Raw genomic sequence first — 25,771 nt, forward strand, 5'->3', positions numbered from 1 at the left:
GCATAAAATCATACAAGTTTTGGTGAATACTTTTAAAACACTTTTTCATCACTAGTCACCACATTTTAGGAGCAATATGAAGGTCTTAAAGAAGAAACTGAAAAGATTTACGAAAATGGTTCCAAGAATTAGAGATTTTAAGTAGGTGGATAGATTGGAGTAGCTGGATTTATTCTCCTTTGAATGGAGAGGCAGTTTGATAGAGCTATTGAAACTCATAAGGGTCTAGACAAAGAAGATAAGGAGAAACGGTTCCCCTAATGGGGAAAGGGTTGCAAGGTAGAGAACACAGACACAGACAGGAAGTGGAGACAACTCAGCTATGGGGCAGCATGGTGGCTCAGTGGTTAGCACTGCAGCCTCACAGCACCAGGGAACTGAGTTTGATTCCAGCCATGGGTGATTGCCTGTGTGGAGTTTGCACATTCTTCCCGTGTTTGAGTGGATTTCCTCCAGTTGCTTTGGTTTCCTCCCACAATCCAGAGGTGCGCAGATCAAGTTGATTGGCCTTTCTCAATTGTCCATAGTATTAGGTGCATTAATTAGAGGGGTTGTTCTTCAGAGGGTCAGTGTGGACTTGTTGGGCTGAAGCACCTGTTTCCATACTGTAGGAAATCTAAAAATCTACTCCAATCGATCCACATATTTAAAATCTCTAATTCGTAGAACCATTTTCATAAATCTTTTCAGTATCTTTTTAAAAACCTTCATATTGCTCAAAAAATATGGTACCCAGTGATGAACACGTGTGTTAAAAGTGTTCACCATAACTTGTATGATTTTATGCTCTATTCCTCTATTTATAAAGTTCAGCAGTTTATATGTTCTTACAAGCACATTTGCAACCAGAACTGTCATCAACAATTTGTGCATATGTATCCCTGTGTTCACTTCACCCCCCCCACCCCCACCTTTATTTGCAACTGTGCTTACCCCACCCCAGTTCTGAAGAATGTTTACATCTGAAATGTTGACTTCTCCACCTCCTGATGCTGCCTACCTTCCTGTGTTCTTCTAGCTTTCTACTTGTCTACTTTGGATTCTAGCATCTGCAGTTTTTTTTTGTCTCTAACTAAGTTTGTACCACTGTGAAGTCTCTTCAAAGGATGCCCACTTTGAAGAAGCTCTTTGCCTCCCTCAGACGTGCACTCAGTGATTCCCTTTCTCACTGTCATACTGCTGTGACCTCTTCAACCCTCCAGCTCTTTGATCACACCATGAAACAAACTTGTTATTACAGCCACATGACCTCATCACTCCATCCCTCTCTCCATCCAAAACCCTCACTCACCCCCACACCTTTATCTGTAACTCCCCTTACCACCACCCCTAGTCCTGAAGAAAGGTTACACCCAAAACGTTGACTTCTCCACCTCCTGATGCTGCCTGGCTTGCTGTGTTCTTCCAACCTGCTGCTTGTCTACCACAGACAGAAATTGGCCAAAGCACAAAAGATGACATGAGGAAAATCCTCTTTCAGGATTGATTTTAATCCAGAATGCATTATTTGAAAGAGTGCTGGAGACGGGTTCAATATTGGTTTTTGAAGGGGAATTGGAGAAGTACCTGAAGGGAAACATTTACAGGGAAACTGGAAAAGGCTAGAAGAATGGGACTGGTCAATAAGAATTGCTTTTGCATTGAGCTGAGCCAATTTTATGGGTTCCATGGTGACCTTCAGTGTCATTATTGATCTAATATTCTAAAGGTTTTTGTCTGCTAGTTTCTTAAACAGAAACTTTGAGGCAATGGTAATATTGGTGGTGTTCAGCATTAATGTCTAAAACCATGTAGCCTTTCATAAAGGAACTAATTTTAATCAGTAGCAACTTGTGGAGTGTTGCCCTGGTTTTAAAAAAATGTTTGATAAAAATAATTGTTAGAAGATTACTATATCAGACATAAGATTCATCTGTGAAAATAACATTTTCAAAGTCTTCCAATTGTGAATCAGTGCACCGTCTACTTTGCCATTCTTGTCTTCTTCTAATTAGTTCACTCCCCACTGTCTTAGTGTCTCTGAGGCAGTGCTTGGCTTCATTATAAAGGAAGTAGTCCTTAACAGTAGTTTTAAGTGAGGGAGGTAATATAAATCGAATAGCGTGTCTTTTATTACTCGTGTTATTGCTACATTGCTGAGAAGATATGGGTTGAGCTGAGCCATCTAATAATTGTGTGGCACTCTGTGAAGGAGAGTCTGTGGAAGGTGTTCTTTTTAAACTGTCCCCAGGTGTAACGTTTTTCTGCGATGCCTTGGATCCATCATATGTCTGCCTCCTTGCAACAGATTGGAGAACCAAAGGTGAGTCCTGACCATAAAACACAGTTTGAGGGATGTGGACCTTTAAAGTCTGACCTGATTGTTTAGTACTTCCTTTGCTGGGTGGTGATACACTGCAGACGCTATTGTTGTCTTGTGTAGCATTGTCAACTTCAAGATTCTGTCTCGCTTGATCATCCATATTTTGTACACTGAACACCTTTCCTGGTGCCATGTAGAATGTTATTTTAGTGCGTTTAACATTCTCACTGTAAGAAGGCGCCACACTGGGCTCCACAGGTAATGAAACACATTGTGTTGCGTTGGGAACAGTTGACCTATTCCTTCTTTCTTTATTAGTTTGTCTGTTTAACTCCTTTGCATCATTTTGGAAAGAATTTTCCCCATGTTCATCATATCCAATATATGCTACGTTTGTAAAACAATCAATACCCTTTTCAGAACCTTTAGATCTTTGGCTTTTCACATGAGACATGCGCTCCATTGACATTTGAGCTAAATCCTCTCCGTCACTCTCACCGTCCAAGTCTCCTTTTTTTTCTGTTTCCTCACTGTACCAATCCAAATTATCGAGACAGCGAACCACTGAAGATGGTGATGTCCCAAATAATGTGCCAGTAAGCCTATTGGAAGTACAAGGTGAGGGTATCTGGCTTTTTATAGAATTTCCAAAGTGTGAAGTATCATTGCGACCAAATACTGATGAGTCAGAATAAGAGAAGGCACTATCTATTGAACTTAATGAAGACTCGGAGGGTGATGTGGTGGGAGAAGACAGGCTTGACAGGCTTGATCTTGTTGACAGATTCATTCTATGTGAATTATGCTGTTTCAGCCTGGAATTAATTTGAGGGGACCTCCAAAGGTTATATCTCATTTTATTAGAACCAGGACTTTTCCCATCATCCAATAACCTCTGACTTTCAAGCTGAAGCCTTTTCAGCTGTTGTAGATAATCAATATGGCCATGAGACATGGCAGCATCACAGCTTGACTGGCGGGCGACCGGCTCATGAGACAAGGCAAGGTGGTGTGACAAGCAGACACTGGGTTCAGATGAGCAACGGTCTCGTGCTGAGTGAATGCTCTGGATAGCTACAAGTGAAGAGACAGAGGAGCACGAATACAAAGATTCATTTTCCAACTGCTCGCAAAGATCTCCACTGTCACTCTTCTCTAAGATTTTCTTACATGGAACTTCTTCACTGAATAAGCTCTGCTGGTTCCAGATGTCTTTGGGTCTGTCAGCTGTGTGCAGTCCAGAATCATTCAAGGTGCTGAAGACGGAATCACTTGACTGGTCGTTTTGAACTTCTTGCCTTTTTTGATCAGATAATTCTGAATCCATATCGTCAGATGAATACTGTGGCTGCAACAAGCCGATATCTGCAGAAATAATATTGAAAGAAAGATCAGAATGTTGCAACATTTCAACATGATTTTCTCATGCTGTTAGGCTGTTGACTCTTACTGTAAAACTGTTTCAGAAACACTCAGTCATATCATCATTTAAGTCAATGAAGTATGATAACTATTTATTAACAGAGATCAAATAAAAACTGTTCCCCATCTTTCATCTTTGCTGTTTGAATTAAAATACAGGCATTTAGAGTAGAAACTCTGGTTTGGTTTCATTTATTTCATATTACAGACATGGTTTGGTTCTTTATTGTTACCTTAACCGAGAACAACTAATCATGGATTAGAATTTTGGACTTTATGATTTAATTTGGCACCAAACAATGTATTTACTTGCTTGACCATTGGCCTAACAAGAATTATATGTTTACATAAATTCATCAGCAGAGATTAGCTTTTGAGGCACAGGCACAAGGAGACCAAAGGTCATCTGTTCGTCATGGTCAAAAGTATGCGCCAAATCAACTGTGCCAGTTGGTTGATCCTATGATCTGATCATGCCTAATCCCAGCAGTACACACATGTCTTGCGCACACTACCTCCCTTTGCAGATTACAATATCTATTGCACTACTTGCTGAGTTAGGGCTTATGAAACTCTAGCAACAGCAGCATGACAAAGTCCAATTTCACAGCCAAGAAATTTAAAGTATAGTCAAAGGAAAAAAACGTTCAATTCAGCAACATTACAAATTACAAGGAAAAGAAAAGGTTTATCTAGTGTTTCTCATTATCTCAGGGTATACCAAAGCACTTTCTAACAACATAGTACCTTTTGAAGTACAATGTAGGAGAAACCCACAAACAGCAATGAAACAAAATCATCTGTTTCAATTATGTTGGTTCAAAGATAAATAAGAATCAGGACTTCTGCAATTAGTACCAAGAGATATTTCACATACGTTTGGAAGGACAGATGGAGCCTCAGTTTAGCATTTTACTTGAGAGATGGCACTTTAGACAGTGCATAACTTTCTCAGTATTTATTAAATTGTCAGCCTGAATCATGTGTTTAAATTGCTTGAACTGTTGACTTCTTGACTCAGGAATTATGTTTGTGCTACTGAACTTAAATCTGACACTTACTGGGAAGACACGGAGATTTAAAAAAATGTGGACTTGCTTGAGGTTAACAATCAGCACCATACAATGAACATACATCCAAAGCAAAAAAACCTTCGGGTGATAGAAATTAATTCTTTGCTCTCATCAAACTATGCTTTCTGGTTTGCACCCAGAAATGTTGCACAATGCTTGTCAATTTTTCCCCCATTATTTCACATTGTGTAAATGATAGATAAGAATGGAGACGGGGTGGTGGGGCAAGTTTATTATCCATGAGCATTCCCATTTTAAACTGCCTCCTGACACTGAGACTTGTGACTACTTTTATTCTAAATCAGTTAACAAATTTTGTGCTGATGTTTTTGCACTAGCATTTTACAGATAATAAACCCAATCAACAGAAACCTGTTGACCCTTTAGAACCAGTTAATAAGTAACTTAAAAAAAATCTAATAAGCAAGACACCACAAACCCAGTGAGTCCTCAGAATTTCCTCGCTGAACATCTCCTGATTCTCCAAATAGTGAATTCAGACCACTCCCAAAGATTCGGTAAGAGTTTTCAATCATGAATTGTACCAGAATGGCCACCTGAAAGAGACCACAAAATTCCAGATCCAACACATTCAACAACACAAACTTGTATAATTTCTTTAGCATAATGAAATGCACAGAGTGCAGCAACAGAAGATGTAAGAAAGGAGTGGGAAATAAGGATTAATTTTTAGTAGGCATTGGTCACGTAATTTTGAGCAAACTATTCTAAGAAGAATACTAAAGCTTTAAGTACAGCATTGAGAAAACACCTGCTTTACATTTTTTATTACAATGGCTTTTTTTTTATTAAGTAAAAATGTAATAAAGTTCATAACTATATTAAAGCATGATATGAATGATACTTTACATAAGAATAGTTTTCATTTTCTCCACATCTATGGTGACTATTTGACCTGACTATATTTTTTAAAACTGGAAAGTGCTGATTTCGAAAGAACTGCAAAAAATATCTTCACAAAATTAACCATGAGTTTGTTCAAATAACTGCTCAGTTCAAAAAGGACTATAAAACTTTATTTAAGCAAGTAATATTTGGAGAGAGACATTTCTGGCATAATTGGAGAGAAAAGCTATGGTAGTCCCTTGAAATTATGTGAGCTGATATCATTCTAAAAGTGGCTTTCCAGTAGGAGCTTGTCTACCCGCCAGCGTCAGACCACTTTAATTTGCAAATTTGGCTCGTGATAGAAATAGGACACCAACTATCAATTGAAGATAATTGGAATAAACTTTATTTAGTTTTACTGAGAGTAATATTAATGGTTATTTAAGGTTATTTCGCTGCTCTTGCCCCTGATTTCAACTATGCCCCCACCCACTTCTATGGCACCTAATACTCTTGATGCTAGGCAATGACATTTCCATATGGAACCAATGAAACATAAAGTGACAGTAGGAGACGTTAAAAAATTTTAAAAGCCATTCATTTAATTCTTCCTACAATGTTTTTTTAAAAAGTCCTTCTCCTTCACGGCAATAAAAGTGTCAACCATTTCAACTCTTTAAAGTGTCAATAATAGGAACAGCAAGCACTTAAAATGGATTAAAGTAAGTAAGCGTTGTGCAATGAACAGTAGCGATCAGAGAGCCAGAGCTATCAATGAGGTATTGCATAACTTAGAGCTCAGGAATTTTTGTATCATCTGCAAACCCGGAGATGTTATATTTAGTTCCTTCATTGCGGATATCTGGGGGTACAAGCCCACCATTTGGAAAAAGAACATTTATTCTTAGTCTGTTTCCTGATTGCCAACCAGTTCTCTATTCATGTCAGTGCACTACTCCCAATCCCATGTGCTTTAACTGTACGTACTAATAGGTTGCATGAGATGACATGTAGAGTATATGAGGGGTTGATCACAAAGAGGTATGAGGGCTAGAAGGCCTTACTGCTTTTCATTTTAACTGAGAAAGAAATCTTATATCACCAAAGAAGGCCTTTTAAACAGACCACTGTAGAGACCAACAGCTTTGGCCACACTTTCCTGAGTCAGCTGGCACAATTATACTCATTTCCTGGCAATGGAGATCATGTCTTTGTGGATACCTTTTCCTAAGCTGAGTACATAATGTCAAACATTTTCCTAACTCCCAATAACTGACTTGGTGATAAACATCCATGCTATAACATCCAGGGTTTAGTAATAAAATTATCAGCTGGACAGACTACCAATACAAAAGATGAAGTGGTGGATGATGAAACGTTCACTAAACATTTGGAAAATGTCGGGTGAGTCAGGGATTGCCTTAATAGTGGAATTGTAGGCCCTTTCTGCATTAGGCAGTTGGCCTTCATCATTTGTGCTTGCTTTGCACCTTGTGCCTTTGAGTAACTTTATGTTTCATTTGATGGAAAAATAATGAAAGTTGAAGAATGTGCTAGGATTCAGGAATCAATACTGAGAAGTTAAAAATGGATCAATTATGAAATAATGTGCTGACAATGAAACACAAGAAAACGTTTTCCTCTTTAACTGTCAGATTCCTTTAGTTGGCAGATTCTTAGCCTACTATTGACTTGAACATATAATCCAAGCTGACAATAGGGAATTATGTATTAATGTTGTCAATGAGATAGTGTTTATATATAATTTGAGTGCTGTTGTTAACTGTGACTGGACTTTAAAATTAATCTCTTGGTTCAAAGAATCTTTAATAGTCTGAGGACTCAATAAAGTGCTCCATAAATTGAAATTCATTTTTTGATTTTGATTTGGTTTAATTTATTATTGTCACACGAACCAAGATACAGTGAAAAGTATTGTTTTGTGTGCTATCCAGGAAAATCATAACTTACAAAGTATATCAGGGTAATAGAATGCGGAATATAGTGTTACAGCTGCAGAGAAGGTGCAGAGAAAGACCAGCTTTAATATTTGAGAGATCCATTCAAAAGTCTGGTAGCAGCGGGGAAGAAACGGTTCTTAAATCTGTTGGTATATGTTTTCAGATTTTTGAATCTTCTGCCTGACTTTTTCATTCAGCTGTGTGAATATTCATATAAGCAAGCTAATTCAGAAGATGAATTTAAATGTAATAGGCAAGACAGTGATCTTGCTTAGCAACAGCACTTAAATGTACTGGATCGATCTTTGTACTAACCATCCAACTGAAGCCAAAAACCAGGTGTAACAACATTTGTTCCAAATCCTATGTAGTTTTAGATTCCTTCTATAATATAGTATAATATGTGTCTACCAAACATTCGCACAATGCATGTACAAATGGGGGCACCTGCATTTTTGGAGTGTACAATATTAAAGTATTTCAAAATTAATTTGATCAGGTCCTGTGAAGCATTGCAAAATAAACTTTGAAATAGTCAAGGTGTTTTTTGATTCGAATTTACATTGCGTGGTGTTCTTAACAGATTAATGAATACATTTACATGAGATTCCTCTGTTCCCTTATCATTTGAGACATGAACACATTTACTTTAAATCCTTAGCACTTTTATTAAAATACCAAATGTTTTCAAACATTTGTTCCTAACATCACATTATGTCATTTTAATCCCTATTTCTGGGCTCCAAAATACTTTCCAATGTCTGATCATTTTTAACTCTTGTTTGGTTTGCACCCACTAGATGAATATATCAGTTGAGCTTTATTTTAAACTTTCAGTTTGAAATTTCTGGTTGGAAGTAAAAACATTCTCTTGCTAAGAATTGCACTATTAGTGCAGTCTATGTGACCAAAAGACTAAAAATTAGTTTACTAGGAATGATCTCTGTTTACTCTTTCATGGAAAGTTAGCATCATTAGCAAAACTCAGATTTATTGCTCATCCCTATTGTCCTTGAGAAGGTGGTAATGAATCACCTCCTCGAACCACTGTAGTCCATCTGCTGTGGGAACATCTATAGTGCAGTTAGGGAGAGATTTCCAGATTTTTGACTCGGCCACACTGAAAGCATAGCGATACATTTCCAAGTCAGGATGGTGAGTGGCTTGGAGGGGATCTTTCAGGTGGTGGCTTTTCATGTAACTGCTATCTGTGTCCTTCTAGATGGAAGTGGTTGTGTGTTGCAAGGTGCCATCCAAAAAGCCTTGGTGAATTGTCTTCATTTGAGATTTGCAGTGAGATGTTGAAAAATCTCTTTCACCTTCCTATCTTGGAAGCTACCTATCATAAAAAGCTGACACTGATAGTGAGATATACCATTAAATTCAATGTGTTACTCTGCCTGTGGTAAATTACATTTGTGAGATTTCAAAAATGGTGTTATCAGGCTTCACACTAAATTCAAAATTTATTAGTGAATATTTCTCCCAAACTTCTGAACAGCGTTTTTGCTGAGCAACACTGGAACATTATCTTGGCAGGGCAAAAGGGCAAACATGAATGTTTTCCAAGATGCAGACACGCCAAGGTTACAATCATCTCACATCAGCTGGGGTGGATGCAGTTTGTTGTAAGAATGCCTGACTCAATATTACTCAAACAAATGTTTAACTCTGAGTTCCGCCAGGGAGCATGTTCAAAACAGGATCAAAGGAAACATCTGGAAGGTCATCTCAAACCACTATGAAGGTTTGCTATATCAACATTGCATCAGGGAAGCTGAAGTCTGACAACAGCTATATTAATGATCTATTATCAAAATTCATTCCAAGACCTCCCAATCAACAAAAGCAGCCTCTAAGAGTGACCATAAGAGAGATGGAAAGAGGAGAAAGTTGTTTGAGCCAACGATCCACCACCGATTATATCGGTTAACAACCAACAGATCTTCACTGTGGGAGAGCTTGTAAAACTAAGATAGGGTTGATGAGACATATGCAAACCCTGCCATCCATACTGAGGGAATGAACCCAATTAAGCAGAAACAGAGTACAACTAATACAGCCTAAAATTAGCAGCCATAAGCAATATTTAGTGCTGTAAGGAGTACGATCCTGTGAATATTGTCAGTGTTCTGTTTCCTCGTTTAAATATTTACTTATCTTTATGTGAACCTATCAGGAAGGCTGGAATATTTTCAACCTGCCAGTTATTGTAGTGATCAGGAAACACATAAAACTTTGTAGTTTGTGTCATGGCATAGATTCAAGTGTATGGGGACCAATAACCTAACAAGTGACAGGCTAATCATTACTGTGCCTGTACAAACCTGCACATAAAACTATGAAAGGAACTGACCTTGAAAAATAGCATACAAATGACATGTTACTGTATTATCCACCTCACAACTGAGATGGATCCTGTCTTTACTTGCCGAATAGTGATCAGAACTTTAGAACACATCCGTTTTTTTACATTTCTTTTGTTATTCTGATTGGGTTTGGTTAACACACAAATATAATATTTATAAGAGTGAATGTATTTGTCTGGTGCTGCCTGCTCTCAGAGGGAACGTAGATGAATATAAGTGGTTCCAATTGCTCACCCAAATTGCTCACTCCAGGACTGAATAATCACACCATAAATCCAATTATTTCTCTGATTCCAATTTCAAGTTATGTCTGATTTGAATTATTTTGAACTAAACTTGAATTGACAGTTGGAAACAAATTGTGAGAAACTTTATCAAAGAAAACAAATATCACATGATTAGAATCTACAACTGTATTCATGATCAAAGGGTATGAGAGAATGTTCATTGAACTATTAATGATACATATTTTGTTTTAAGCTCAATTGTGATAAATGTTTTGTTGTACTTGAAGGAAATGGCTTCCTTTCAACTAAAAGCCAAGAGTAAAATTTACTAATCCGTTTCTAATACGCCTGATTGTCCTTCTGTTTCCTCCATCTCTTCAAATCGTGACATGTGGAGAGACATATTCAGAGAGCAGTAAGTGTGATAAGGTTGACCATCTCCTGCCTTGCAGTCATTCCTCAAGATTGCGTTCTGTGAAACTATAGACGCTATGGTCAATATGTTACATAGGTTTAGAGCAAACAGTCTTGATGAATCCCATAACTATGGTTGATTTTATATTTGGATGAGGATGATTCCCTACATTGAAACAATCATTAAGTACGTAGAGAGTGGATCTGTGGAAGAATAGCAGCAGTGACAGGAGATGGAAAGCAGCAGCAGAGAGGGGGTCCAATATATGGAATACAGACATTATGAGAGGCACAGCAATAGCGGGAGGTAACACTGATGGCAGTGAGGGAGGCCGCGTACATGGAGTGTGGAGTGTGGTGGCAAGGTTTAAACTTGACACAGAGAGGAAGGGGAAGTACACAGAGTGTAGAAAGTGTGTGTGTGTGTGTGTGTGTGTGTGTGTGTGGTGGGGGGGGAGGAGGGGGTGTTTTAAACCAGACTTAGAGAGGAAAGCCAAGTACACAGAGAGGAAGGCCAAGTATACAGAGTGTGGAGTGTGGGGCTTTAAACTGGTCACAGAGAGGGAGGCCCACTTCAGAGAGGGAGACCCAGTACACAGAATGTCGGAGTGTGGTTTGAGGGGGGGAGGAGTGAGGGGTGTGTTTTAAACCAGACACAGAAAACCCTTTCAACCTAATTCTACTTGTCAGACTCAAAGTATGACATCACAGGAAAACAAGGAGGTGATTGGTGACTCTTTCTCTTAAGTGAAAGTGAGTACTACAAATGTTGGAGATTAGAGTCAAGACCGTGGTGTTGGAAAAGCACAACAGGTCAGGCAGCATCCGAGGAGCAGGAAAATTGACTTTTTGGGCAAAAGTCTTTCCTGATGAAGGGCTTTTGCCTGAAACATCAATTTTCCTGCTCCTTGGATGCTGCTTGACCTGCTGTGCTTTTCCAGCACCACACTCTTGGCTCTCTCTCGTCACACCTCACTAGAGGTGTCACAAAAGTTCAAAATTTTATCAAAATTCCCCAATCTACTTTTTTTTTTCAGTCCCAGCATAACAGAAAATGTGGATTTGGTTTTTGTACTTAAATAGATTCTAACCACAGATATGTAACTGCATTGCTGACATGTAATTTTACTAATGAAAATCCTAACTCCTAAAAGAGCTATGCTCATACAGACTGACACAAATGGACAAAAAAAGCATTGTTGTTATGGTCGGAGAGGGTAAAAAAATTGGTAAAGTATTGTTTGGGGCTCAGACTGCAGGATTCGCTGAGATGATCCTTTTGTTTGGCAAGACTTTCTGTTGTTCAGATTGTTTTCATTTCTTCACAGAAGGCACACGCAACTGGCACATTAACTACAAAACCCCTTAGTCACTAGGTAAAACAAACAGTTGACAATCGGTGCGGGAAAATAAGTTGGTTTTCTTCAGGCTTTAGGTGTTTTGTAAGAAAGAAGGAGACACCACTTCTCAGCCTGGATATTTGAAGGCCTCTATCATTCACACCCACAGGCTGTTCAGTAACCCAGCAGACAATTAGATACTTGTTCCCATCCATAGCTGGTCACATCTCCACAAATTAATTTGCCACTTATTGCCAGCTGACTGCCACTTTGTTCACACCCATGGTGCCAGCCCATCTACAAACAGTGTACCCCAGTGCTTGAACAAAGCAGCAATGTATCACAACTTACAATGAGTTTCAGTAACTTGCTTTTAGAACAGCAATTCCTTCCACAATCCTCGGTTTTAAAACAGTCATTTCCCCAATTCAATCCGCAATCAAAATAGCAGAAAAGTGAAGATATGTTCTTAACAATGTTCTCTTCTGATTAGTCAATCAGTTAAAAACTTGACACATTACTACAGCTGAAGAATACAGTGAAGAAATTAACTTTAAATATATTTAACAACCAAATAAATTGAATAGAAACGGCCGAGCAGGTGATGTGTTGCAGGTATAGTATATAGAAGCTGGTGGACACCTGTGCAATAGAAGGCGAAAGTGAGGACTGCAGATACTGGAGATCAGAGTCGAGAGTGTGGTGCTAGAAAAGCACAGCAGGTTAGGCAGCATCCAAGGAGCAGGGGAATCAACATTTCGGGCATAAGCCCTTCATCAAGAATGAGACTTGTGGGCTGGGGCTGAGAGATAAATGGGAGGGGGTGGGGTTCGGAGGAGGGTAGCTGAGAAAGCAACAGGTGGATGAAGGTGAGGGAGAAGGTGATAGGTCAGAGGGGGGAGTGATGGACAGGTGGTGCCAAGTTGGAGGCTCGGGACTGGGATAATCTGAGGGGGAGGGGAAATGAGGAAGGTGCTGAAAGCCACATTTTTCCCATGTGGTTGCAGGGTCCCAAAGCGGAAGATGAGGCATTCGTCCTCCAGGCTTTGGGTGGTAACAGTTTGGTGGTGGAGCAGGCCCAGGAACTGCAAGACCTTGACGGAGTGCGAGGGTGAGTTGAAGTGTTTTGCCACGGGGCGGTGGGGTTGGTGGGTGTAGGTATCCCAGAGATGTTATCTGAAATGATCTGCAAGAAGGCATCCTGTCTCCCCAATGTAGAGGAGGCCACACCAGGTGCAACGGAGAGGTGGGAAAGGAGATGGACAGTTAGGACAGGTCATGAGAGTGGTGCCGAGTTGGAAGGTTTGATCTGGGATAAGATGGGGGAAGGGGAAATGAGGAAACTAGTGAAATCCACATTCATGCCATGGGGTTGGAAGGTCCTGAGGTGGAAGATGCGGTGTTCTACCTCTAGGCATCGATGGTTATGGAGTGGCGATTGAGGAGGCCAGGACTTGTATGTCCTTGACGGAATGGGAGGTGGAATTAAAGTGTTTGGTCACGGGCGGTGGGGTTGGTTGGTGTGGGTGCCCTGGAGATGTTCTCTGAAGTGCTCTGTGAGTATGCGTCGTGTCTTCCCAATGTAGAGGAGACTGTTTCGGGAGCAACAAATACAGTAAGTGACATGTGTGGAAGTGCAGGTGAAACTTTAATCAATGTGAAAGGCTTCTTTGGGACCTTGGATGATCCGCTGCACCCTGCCCCTGAACTATCACCTTTACCCACACCCCCATCTACCTATCACACTCTCAGCTACCTTGCCTCCAACCCCACACCCCTCCCATTTATCTCACCACCCCCTTGGCTCACAGTCTCACTTCTGATGAAGGGCTTTTGCTTGAAACGCCGACTCTCCTACTTCCTCAGAAGCTGCCTGACCTGCAGTGCTGTTCTGGCACCAGTGCAACAGAGGGAAACCACAGAGGAACTTAGAATAGCAAGAGGAGGATCCAGCTGTCTTGGTCCACATAAGAACCAATGACAAATGTAGGACTAGAAAAAAGATTCTACAGAGTGACTGGGAGAAGCTTGATGCTAAACTAAAAAACAGAACCACAAAATAAATAAACTCTGAATTACTATCTGAGCGACATGCAAATTGAAATGGAATGAATAAAGTCGAAGAGGTAAGTGTGTAGCTTAAAGTCTAGTGTAGGAGAAATGGGTTTTGGTTCCTGGGACATTGACACCAGTGCTAGTGAAGGAGGGAACTGTTCTGTTTCGATGGACTACGTATGAACCATGCTGGGCCAAGTTGCCCTGGTAATCATATAACTGGGGTTTTAGGTAGGACTGTAAGTTAGTGGGGAGGTGCGAGTTTCCATTGAAGAGAAGTTTAATAAAGAAATGAGAGAACAGTTGCCCAGAGTAGTGAAGAGGCAAATGAGAGAGGCAATAAATATAAACTGAAGAGTGCACAAGAAATTAGAACCAGAGTAAGTAAGTATGGAAAAAAAGTCAAAGCTTAAGGTGCTTTATCTGAATGTATTTAGCATTTGTAACAAGATAGATAAGTTGATGGCACAAATAGAAATAAATGAATGATAGCTATGACAGACACATGTTTGCAGGTTGACCAAGACTGGGAATTCAATATTCAAAGATATCGACTTTCCTGAAAAATAGGCAAAAAAAAGTGAAAGGCCTACACCTACCCCAATATCTTATTTTCTTACTGTTTACTGGAAAGATTTGCAAGTACAGCGACCAAAGGAACCTGAAAATAGTAGTGACAAGGGAACAGGTCTTTGAGATGTGTTGTTATCAATAGGAACTTTTTACAAAAGGCCTGGAACTCTCTAGCTATATGGGCATTCTGGTAAACATCTTAAAAGGTAACCATGCTATGATCATTGCACTTTCCTCAAATGGGAAGAACAACAAATCAAACATTTTACAGACTACATTGAATATTGTGCATAGAAAGAGAAAAACAAAGAATCTAACTCATTGAATAATATCAGAATAGAGTTATACAGCATGGAAACAAACTCTTTAGCCCAATTCTTCCATACCAGTCAGACATCCCACTCTGACATGGTCCCATTTGCCAGCATTTGGCCCATATTCCTCTACCCTTTCTACTCATATACCCATCCAGATAGTTTTTAGATATTGTAATTGTACCCGCCTCTACCACATCCTCTCGCAGCTCATTCCATTCACACATCATCCTCTGCATGAAAAGTTAGTCATCAGGTTCTTTTTAAGTCTCTCCCTTCTCACCCTAAACATTTTGGGCAGGCAAACCAGGGCAAGACTTAGACTGTTAATGGTAGGGCTTCGGGAGTGTTTCCAAACAAAGAGACAAAAGGGTGCAGCCTCATAATTCCTTGAAAGTTGTAGGCAGACAGGGTGCTGAAGAAGGCATTTGGCATGCTTGCCTTCATTGGTCATAACATTGACAATAGGGTGTCATATTGCAGCGGTACAGGACATTGGTGAGGCTACTTTTAGAATGCTGCATACAATTTTGGTCGCCTTTATATAGAAAGGTTGTTGCTAAACTTGAGAGGGTGCAGAAAAGATTTGCAAGGATGTTCCTGGAGCTGAAGGGAATAAGATATTGCGAGAGGCTTAATACGCTGGGGCTTTTTTCCCTGATGCATTGGAGGTTGAGTGGTGACATTATGGAGGTTTATAAAATCATGATGGGTTTAGATACAGTGAATGGCCAAGGTCTATTTCCTCTGATGGGGGAGTCCAAAACTAGAGGGCATTAGTTAAAGGTCTCAGGGGAAAGATTTAAAAAGCTCCTGATGGCTAACTTTTTCACGCAGAAGGTGATGCATGTAAGGAGTGAGCCACCAGAGGATGTGGTGGCGGCAAGTACAATTACAACATTTAAAAACCAGCTGAATGGATGTATGAGTAGAAAGAGTTTAGATAGATGTGGGCCAAATGCTGGCAAATGGGACTACATCAGATTGGAATGTCTAGTCAGTGCAAACGAATTGGACTGAAGGGTCTGTTTCTGTGGTATGACTCTATGACTCTCTAACTCTTGATGCTCTGCTGCAGTGTATCTTGTAGAGGATGCACACTACAGGCTATGGTTGAACATGTAACTATAACATTCACACCATACAAGTGCCAGGCAGTGACCATCTCCATCAAGAGATAATATAATTATCACCCCTTGACATTTCCAGTTGCTGTCTTTCAATGAATTGGGGAGTATTCCATCACATTCCTGATTATGATTTGTATGAGATAAAAAAAACATTGTGAAGTCAGGAGATATGTCAATCATTTCAGAATACCCAGCATCTGGATTATTATTCCAATAACATAGCCACTATACTGCTATACCCAATGTGTAAAATGATAATTGCTATTGGCTAAATAATGTGAGTCATTGCATTTTGAAGCAATTCATGATGGTGTGCACTGTACTTTATTTAGGGGACATTATGAGGTGATAGAAACATACAATGGTTTAATCTAACATTCCTCTTAAGAAGCCATAGACATTGCTGCATAACTGTGACAGTTAAAAAACTGAGAGGATGAAAACAAATTTTAGTAGAGAGTGGAGATAATGGACAGCGCCTTTCCACAACACCATTACAGCATAAGACGAGTGTTAAGTATATGGCATTCCCCTAGCAGGTCAATTTTGGCTGATTCTAATTCAGGATGAAGAACAAAAACATAAAACTTTTCAAGCACCAATAACAAGTATACTTACATTTTCTAGAGAAATCGGCCAAAATCAATAGGTTACCTTTCTTGTGCACTTGCTCTCTTCCTCTGGGCCCAGAGGACTAGGAAGCCACAGCATGTTTGGAGCTATACAAAGAGCCAAGTTGAATGCAGTCATCTGGTTTTCTTCAGAATTTTTCTCAATGTGATACAGTACAGCGAACAAATGATGGAGAAGAAGGACATTTGCTTCAGGAAGTTCCTCTACCAAACTGCAATATATTAGAAACATATCTGTGATTTTGACATTTTGCCTTAAAACCCAGAATCCTGGCACAATAATGGCAATTAACTAAAAATCATCATGGACCAAAGATGATATAGATTTTCTAGTCCAATGACAAATGTTTCAAGTAACACTTAATTAAAAAAACTGCCTTTTCATGGTTAAATTGACAAACCTGTTGAGTTATACAGACTAGGGAACTCCTGGTTTAAATCCAACTTTGTGCTGGTGATTTCAGACAGAGTAATAGTGTTGATTTGAAGTTGGCTTCAATGTTATTTGGCTAGGAAACAGATATTCAATCAAGAATCTAGTTCCAGCTGCTGTCATGTCACTGCTGCTGTTAAATAAATAAGCATGAATGTTTGGGCAAGGTAGGAATTTTCTCCCTTCTTTCTTGAAAACATTGGCTTCTGCTAGAGTACAATATTGACAGACTTCTAGCAGATCACCCAAAGGGCCATTCATCATTCTTAAAAATGAATACAGGGAAGTTGTAGAAAGGAGGTACACTGTTCAATCACTGTTCTGAGATACAGTTCGACAGATATTTAAGGAGAAAAATATTAGTGAAGGCAAATATAGGTCCCTTACAGTCAGAAACACATGAAGTTATAATGGGGAAAATAAAATGGCTGAGCAACTAAGTAGATACTTTGGTTTCGTGTTCAAAAAGGAGGACACAAATAAAATATCAGAAATATTGGGGAACACAGGGTTTAGTGTGAGTGAGGAACTGAAGAAAATCAGTATTAGTACAGAAATGGTGTCAGGGAAATTGATAAGATTAAAGGCAGGTAAATCCCCAGAGCCTTAATATCCCAGAGCAGTTAAGGAAGTGGCCCAAGAAATATTGGTTGCATTGGTGGTCATCTTCCAAGATTCTATAGGCTCTTGCACAGTTCTTACAGACTGGAGGATAGCTGATGTAACCTTGTATTTATAAAGGAAGGCAAAGAGATAATCAGGAATTAAAAACCAGTCAGCCTGACGTCAGCAGTGGGGAAAGTGCTCGAGTGCATTGTAAAAGATTTAGTAATAGAGCACCTTGAAAGCAGTGACAGGATCGGACAGAGCCAGCATGGGTGTATGAAACACACATCACACTTGTCAAAACTACTGAAATTATTTGAAGGTCTAACTCATAGAGTTGACATAAAACCCGTGACATGGTTTATTTGGAATCTCAGAATGCTTTTGGCGATGTCCCTAATAAGAAATTAACATGTAAAATTAAACCACATGAGAGTGGGGCATTGAAATAGATAGAAAATTGGTTTTCAGACAAACAGTATAAATAAACAGGCCTTTTTAAGAACGGAAGGCAATGACTATTGCAGGGATCATGCTGGGTCTCCAGCTATTTATGTACTAAAGATTTAGATGAGGGAACTAAATACAATATTTCCAAATTTGTAAATGATGCAAAGCTGGGTGGGAGGGTGAGCTTTGAGGAGGATGTAGAGAGGTTTCCATGATTTAGATAAGCTGGGTGAACAGGCCATTGCATGGCACATACAATATAATGTTTATAAATGTGATATTATCCACTCTGGGAACAAAAACAAGAAAATGCATTATCTGAATTGCTATTCATTGAGAGAGTGGAATTGTGATAAGATTAGATTACCTATAGTGTGAAAACAGGCCCTTCAGCCCAACCAAGTGTAACTCACCCAGACCCATTTCCCTCTAACTAATGCACCTAACACTATGGGCAACTTAACATGGCCAATTCACCTAGCCTGCACATCTTTGGACTGTGGGAGGAAACCCACACAGACACAGGGAGACATGCAAACTCCACACAGACAGTTACCCGAGGCTGGAATCAAACCTGGGGCCCTGGTGCTGTGAGGCAGCAGTGCTAACCACTGTTCCACCATGCCACCAATAAGATCTGGGTGTCCTTGTACACCAGTCACTGAAGACAAGAATGGAGATGCATCAGGCAGTCAGGAAAGCAAATGGCATGTGAGATGATTTGAACACAATAACAGGGATGTCATGCTATAATTATACAGAGCCATGCTGAGATCACACATGGAATGTACGTAGTTTTGGTCTCCAACATTCTGATTGACATATGAAGAGAGTTTGAATTGGTTAGGATTATATTCACTGGAGTTCAGAAGACTGAGGGGGAATCTCACAGAGACCTGTAAAATTGCAACAGGACTAGCCCAGGGTAGATGCAGGAAGAATGGTCCTGATAATGGGGCAGTCCAGAACTCAGAGTTGCAGTCTAAGGATATGAGGTAGACCATTTAGAACTGAGAAGAGGAGAAATTTCTTCATCCAGAGAGTGGTGAGCCTGTGAATTTATTACTATGGAAAGGAGTCAAGGGGCCAAAACATTGTATGAATTCAAGAAGGTGTTTGATAGAGCACTTAGGGCTGAAGGGATCAAGGGATATGACAGCAATGCGGGAACAGGCAATTGAGTTGGATGATCAGTCATGCTCATAATGAATGGCGAAGCATGTTCAAAGGGCCGAATGGTCTACCACTGCTCCTGTTTACTATGTTACAATTATTCTAAGTGCTAGTCAGTAGCAGGAATCTTAGATCACTTTCTCTTCCTAATCCAACAATCCTGAGGCCAATTACGATTCCTAGATGACATCCTTCCTGAGCTCAGTTATTCTAGCTCAAAATAGCTCAGCACAAACAAAGAAATAGATAAAACACTTATATACTTATTAAATTGTCAAGAAATTTTCGCTCACTTCTTCATGGACTGTATTTTTTCCTCTTCATTCTCATTTTCTATTCCTTGCATCCATTTCTCGTACAGTTCAGATGACAGAACACTGCCAGGAATGTTACGTAGAAAATCCTACACAAGAATAGTCACATTGTGATTGACTTCTTTTTAGTTTAGCCACACTTATGAATTAATGTTTTATTCCAGTAACTCTGACATGGTGATGTAAATATTAACAAAAAAAGGAATTAAATGAACAATGAAATGAAAAAAAGTCCAGATCGGTACACTAGATGATTCCCGTTACAAGCAGCCAAGAACCTCTCTGCAATTCACAGCTTCCCAATGTGGGGATTGGCACCCACGTGAGGTCATAAGCTGAAATTTTGGGGTTCTAAGTTCTGAGCCAGCAATAGCTGCCACAGGGCTTTAACTGAGTCGTAACAGTTGTTGTCCCACTATAACAGTTCCCTTCCCTCCCTCTGTCAGCGAACCCCAATAACTCTCACTGAAGAGTTATCACTTTTTTCAAGCCTTGAATGGGGTCACAGTGGGAAAAAGTTTGGGAAGCACTGCTGTAATTTGTTACCTTTATATGTATCCCATTACAGAACAACCTCGATTATCTGAACGAGACAGGCGAGAGGTATTTTGTTCGGATAACGGATTGTTTGAATAATGGATAGTGTTTTAATGGGACCTTGAGATCTTGATTTAGTATGCAAGGGAGTCATGTTAGACAGAGTAATTTCAGCAAGCAAATTTACATACTGTTACTTGACACATATCAGATCATCGGATAATTGATGTTTGGATAATCGAAGCTGTTGGATTAGGAAGAGAAAGTGATCTAAGATTCCTGTACATAAGTTCTTCTTGGGTCTTGTTTTTGGAGAAGCTATTCTGAGGTTTCACTGGTGATACTTCGAAAGCCTTGCACTGGGCAAGATCTCATGAAATTTACTCATGCATTTTTAAAAGTCTCTTTTTAATTCTCCCTTTTCATATACTTTGTAACTGATGGTAATAAAAATAGATTGATGTCCTGTGGGCGGCACAGTGGTTAGCACTGCTGCCTCACAGCGCCTGAGACCCGGGTTCAATTCCTGACTCAGGCGACTGACTGTGTGGAGTTTGCACATTCTCCCCGTGTCTGCGTGGGTTTCCTCCCACAGTCCAAAGATGTGCGGGTCAGGTGAATTGGCCATGCTAAATTGCCCGTAGTGTTAGGTAGGGGTATGGGTGGGTTGCGCTTCGGCGGGTCGGTGTGGACTTGTTGGGCCGAAGGGCCTGTTTCCACACTGTAAGTCTAATCTAATCTAAAGAATCATTAAGATTTATCACTTATTACTGACTTACTATTAGTTTTGGTTACCACAAGGAAAACAGGAGTGTGCTGCTATTTATGATAATTGTTCATAGTGGCTATTGATTAAACATATTACATGAATATAAATAACTGAGTCATATAGTGCACCAAGTGAAACGGCTCTCTCATTAATCTCTCATTGCTGCCTATAGGATTTTGCTGTATGCAAAATGCTTGATGCATTTTCTGATATAACAACAAACTCTGCATCTAGGCAAGCTAATTCCCCTATGATTCTGCTGTCAGTGAGTTAAAGGCTACTTCTTTGCAAGAAGTCTATGTGGCAAGGTCTGGCAACAGAAGAGGAGGTTACAGTCTTTGAAATAAATTTGTAAGACAGACACTGATTACAGTGAAATTTATATTTTTGGACTGGTTCCTGGAAAATTTGAGATTTAGTATGCAAGGGAGTCATGTTAGGTACAATAATTCCAGCAAGTAAGTTTACGTACTGTTACTTGACACACATCAGATTTATTTTGTTTAAGGGATGTTAATGACGTTGAGAGTGAGCTCACACCTTAGAGACACCTAGTGGAGAGCCCATACAACTACATTTAACTGCCGACAGTAAATTTCAATGGGAAATGTAGACAGAAAAGCATGACAAAAATCATAACCATAGGAATTAATGTTCGTGGAAATCCCCTATACACCATCTAGATATCATCAGGGTGGCACGGTGGCACAGTGGTTAGCACTGCTGTCTCATAGCACCAGAGACCTGGGTTCAATTCCCGCCTCAGGCGACTGACTGTGTGGAGTTTGCACGTTCTCCCCGTGTCTGCGTGGGTTTCCTCCGGGTGCTCCGGTTTCCTCCCACAGACCAAAGGTGTGCGGGTCAGGTGAATTGGCCATGCTAAATTGTCCGTAGTGTTAGTGTAGGGGTATGGGTGAATTGCGATTCGGCGGGTCAATGTGGACTTGTTGGGCCGAAGGCCTGTTTCCACACGTAAGTAATCTAATCTAATATATGCTTTAAGAGCTACTGTGACAAAATAGTTGAATACTTGAAAAAAATTGGCAAAGTTTTAGCAATCTAGTTTCAAAGGAAAGAAAATCCTTTGAAATTGGATATTAAAGGGTAAGGCTCTAGATTGGAAATACAAATGGTAAATTTTATATTTATGGAAGGATGACACCTCAGTTGGCAACATTCTGTCATATTCAGTCTGATCCATTCATTCCTTGTGCTTTTCTCTGTTATAATCAATAGTGACATGTGTAAGATCTAACCTAACAATTGAACAGAGATGTTACATAAACTCATACCGTGATGACAGCAGCTGCCACAAAGACAGATTCTTTGTCCATTTGCACTTCATTTCCAGAATTTAATTTCTCCTTGAGTTCCTTGCAAATCTTGGCATTAGCTGAGCGCCTAAAAATTCCTTTGGTGGAGGGCCCTTCATGATATAATAGGACAAGCATATCCTGTAGAGAAATAGCATCGAGTTCATGGAAGACATCAGCAGAAATTTGCTTCATATTTGAAGTAGTGTTTCTTTCACAGCTAGCGAAGATGTAAATTAACAAGTTTTTTTTCCCAGAAATTTGTTTTGTATGCGTGTAAAAGTTTGAAAGTGTAAGGATTGACTTTAATTGTGCAGCAAGGTGGCTCAGTGGTTGGCACTGCAACCTCACAACGCCAGTGACCCGAGTTTGAATCCAAACTTGTGCAACTGTCTGTGTGAAGTTTGCACATTCTTTCTGTGTCTGCATGGGTTTCCTCCAGGTGCTCTGATTTTCTCCCACAATCCAAAGATGTGCAGGTTAGGCCATGTTAAATTGCCCATGGTGTTCAGGGATATTAGGTTAGCTGCATGAGGCAGGGGTAAATTTAGAGTAATGGGGAATGGATCTTGGTGGGATACTTTTTAGAAGGTTAGTGTGGACTCGCTGGGCTAAAGGGCCTGTTTCCACACTGTTGGGATTCTATGAATTCTAAGCCTAATTTCTACCATAAGCAAAGAGGCACACCTATCTCTAATCTTCATGAAGAGACTAAGTTTAATACAACCTTTAACCTGAATTGTAAGCTAAACCAATTAAACTACTATCAGGCAATAGTTTGATCTTGACTAGTGTATTTGGCTGGGTTTTCATCCTTGAGGCAGACAGTGGGAGTTAGGAAAATCCTGACTCCGTATCTATTGTCTCAGGGAAACGTGGGTCTACAGACATAATCGTGACTGTGAAGGGGTACAGGTATGAGCTGCAGTGGCCAGCCAGTCCTAGATCAGTTTGTAGGTGACTACATTGGTGGCAGGAAGTAGAGGCAGGCTGTTTAAAAGACCTACCTGTGGCTGTGGGACTTTGTCACAGTGACAATAAAATCAGCAAAGCCAGCTTGTCCTCACCTCTCATATCCCACACACTCACCATGCCATATCCATACCATCGCATGTCTCTCTACCTTCCTGCTACTGCTCTTTATACTCCTACACTCCCTTCTAAACTTCACGGCCCTTTCTACTCTCCAGGCCTTGCTATGGCATAAATGATGTCTATAATAACTGTAGAATTTTTTTTATATAAAAGAGCTTTAAGAAATCATCCATTCTTAAATTTTATCTTTCTTAAAAAAATTCACAGTGAGTCAATAAGAATGTCCATCATCCAGTTTTCTAAAGTATTAATAGTTGAAACCGTGAGCATTTGGAACTACTTTATGTTATGCAAACAAACATTGCGCAATGGATAGGATTAGAAGACAAGGTCTTTTCCTTGGGGTGGGGGGAGTCCAGAACTAGAGGCTATAGTTATAGGGTGAGAGGGCAAAGATATAAAAGGGACCTAAGGGGCAACTTTTTCATACAAAGCATGGTGCGTGTGTGGAATGAGCTGCCAGAGGAAGTGGTGGAGGCTAGTACAATTGCAACATTTAAAAGGCATCTGGATGGGTATATGAATAGGAAGGGTTTGGAGGGATATGGGCCGGGTAACGGCAAGTGGGACTAGATTAGGTTGGAATATCTGGTCAGCATGGATGAGTTGGACCAAAGGTCTGTTTCCATGATGTACATCTCAATGACTCTGACAGCACAGAATAGGGAGTCTGAGATATCAATCAAGAGATGATTTTCCTGTGGCTCAACCTTTTCAACTCTCTAATGGATGTCTGAGCTCTCAGCCACGCCTTACTATGTATTCTTGGCTAAGAGATCGGAGCTATTTGAGTGTTAAAACAGCTGAACAGAAGGAAAACAAAACTGTTTGATTGACTGTCTGACTCTGATCAATGTTATCAGTTACGTAAGGTTTATTAATGCATGTAAAATGGTTTCCAGTGCTTGCAGATTCAGCTATTGATATCTTAGAAGGCCTAGAAGATTGACAGGTTTATAAGCCTGTAGCCTTTTTCTAAGAAAGTGGAAAGTTATTAATTAATGACAATTTCTTTAAAAATGTTTTATTACATGCTCTTATTACTACAAGGTTTAGTGGTTCTATGGAATAGGTTAATAGTTATGCGTGGACAATTGGATGTAGGTGAGACTCATAGCTTGGCTTGGATGAGGTTGGGTGGTGGAACATAAGTGGATGGAGTATTTTTCAAAGGTTTCCCTCACCCAGACTATGGTCATTGACACTTCTGAGGTGCAGTGAAGCACAAGTCTTTTTAAAGCTAGCTTAGTCCCATGAAAGTTGTAGAGGACTAGGAGATACATATGCCTCTTATGGAGCTGGCCAGATTAGGAGTACAATGTGCAGTCTTATGACCTGAACCATCTCACACCCTCAACTCGCACTGGTGAAAATTGGAAATCTCAGGAATGGGTCAGGAATCAAGTCCTGATTACTATTTTCACCCTGTGCCCTCCCAACTTCATGAAAATCCAGACCGTCAACATAGAACTTGAACTTGGAGATATAACCTGAACACATGCTGAAATATTTTACTGTAGCAGCAAGTAGTAACAAACAAAGGGAAGAATTCAAAGAAAGTACAGAAAAGAAAAAAAGGGAAAAAAAAATTGTAATGCCTTTCATATCCACAGGATATTTCAAAGCACTTCACAGCTAATGGATTGTCCTTAGTCAGTGGTCAATGGTCAGCTGTACTTCTTACCATAATTGGCTTAGGAAGGGTACCATTCTTACAGATGGATGGTAGGGACAAACCAAAAAGTTTCCTTGGTGTGACTGGAGAGTCCAAAATAAGACTGCTATCTGACTGGTTGCTGGAGCTTCGGCGCAGAGCCCAGTCTATCAATGACTTCTTCTTTTTAAGTGGTTTTGGAGTTGATTCTGGAACAAAAAAAGGAAGTAAAAATGGGGTTATCATGACTCAAATGTCCAACTATGCTTTAAAATGCTGATCAGTTAAATGTGACAGGAGAAAGTAGGAAGGAGTAAAGAAGATTACATCATGTTCATCTTTGTCTCATCATTTATTGTTCAAATTTTACTAAATAACAGATTCCTTGACCCATGTATTTGCTTCTCATGAAATGTATTATGTAAGGTGTGAGAGAAGATTTAGATGGTATAATGGGTTGAATATCAAACCTTCACTTTTGGGAAACAAAAGCAGAAATTGTTGGAAGAACTCAGCAGGTCTGAAGTTCAGAAGAAAGATCACTGGACCTGAAATGTTAACTCTACTTTCTCTCCATCTCCAAAGATGGTGCCAGACCTATTAAGTTTTTCCAGCAATGTCTGTTTTTGTTTCTCATTTCCAGCATTTTAAGTTCTTTGATTTTGTTTTAGATTTTACTTTTGGGACCTGACAGTAAACCAGTCCAAGGTTTATTGTGTTCTGTCCCTGCTGGCTACCATATTTATATTGATGTAAAACAGTAATC

General features: G+C 39.8%; 1 protein-coding gene across 2 annotated transcripts in view; it reads right to left on the minus strand.

The window, feature by feature from the left end:
• Positions 1-807: 807 nt before the first annotated feature.
• The window catches only part of arhgap20b (Rho GTPase activating protein 20b), a 114,532-nt gene continuing 89,568 nt past the window's right edge, over positions 808-25,771 (minus strand). For both annotated transcript variants that reach the window (XM_060832520.1, XM_060832521.1), the window contains exons 10-15: positions 25,036-25,214; positions 22,236-22,397; positions 19,617-19,726; positions 16,684-16,873; positions 5,237-5,354; positions 808-3,667 (exon numbers count right to left, since the gene is read on the minus strand). In XM_060832520.1, the coding sequence (XP_060688503.1) occupies positions 1,896-3,667; positions 5,237-5,354; positions 16,684-16,873; positions 19,617-19,726; positions 22,236-22,397; positions 25,036-25,214 (2,531 nt within the window). In that variant the 3' untranslated portion in view covers positions 808-1,895. The remainder of the gene's footprint in view (positions 3,668-5,236; positions 5,355-16,683; positions 16,874-19,616; positions 19,727-22,235; positions 22,398-25,035; positions 25,215-25,771) is intronic.

This window comes from Hemiscyllium ocellatum, chromosome 11 (genome assembly GCF_020745735.1).
Source record: "Hemiscyllium ocellatum isolate sHemOce1 chromosome 11, sHemOce1.pat.X.cur, whole genome shotgun sequence".
NCBI lineage: Eukaryota > Metazoa > Chordata > Chondrichthyes > Orectolobiformes > Hemiscylliidae > Hemiscyllium > Hemiscyllium ocellatum.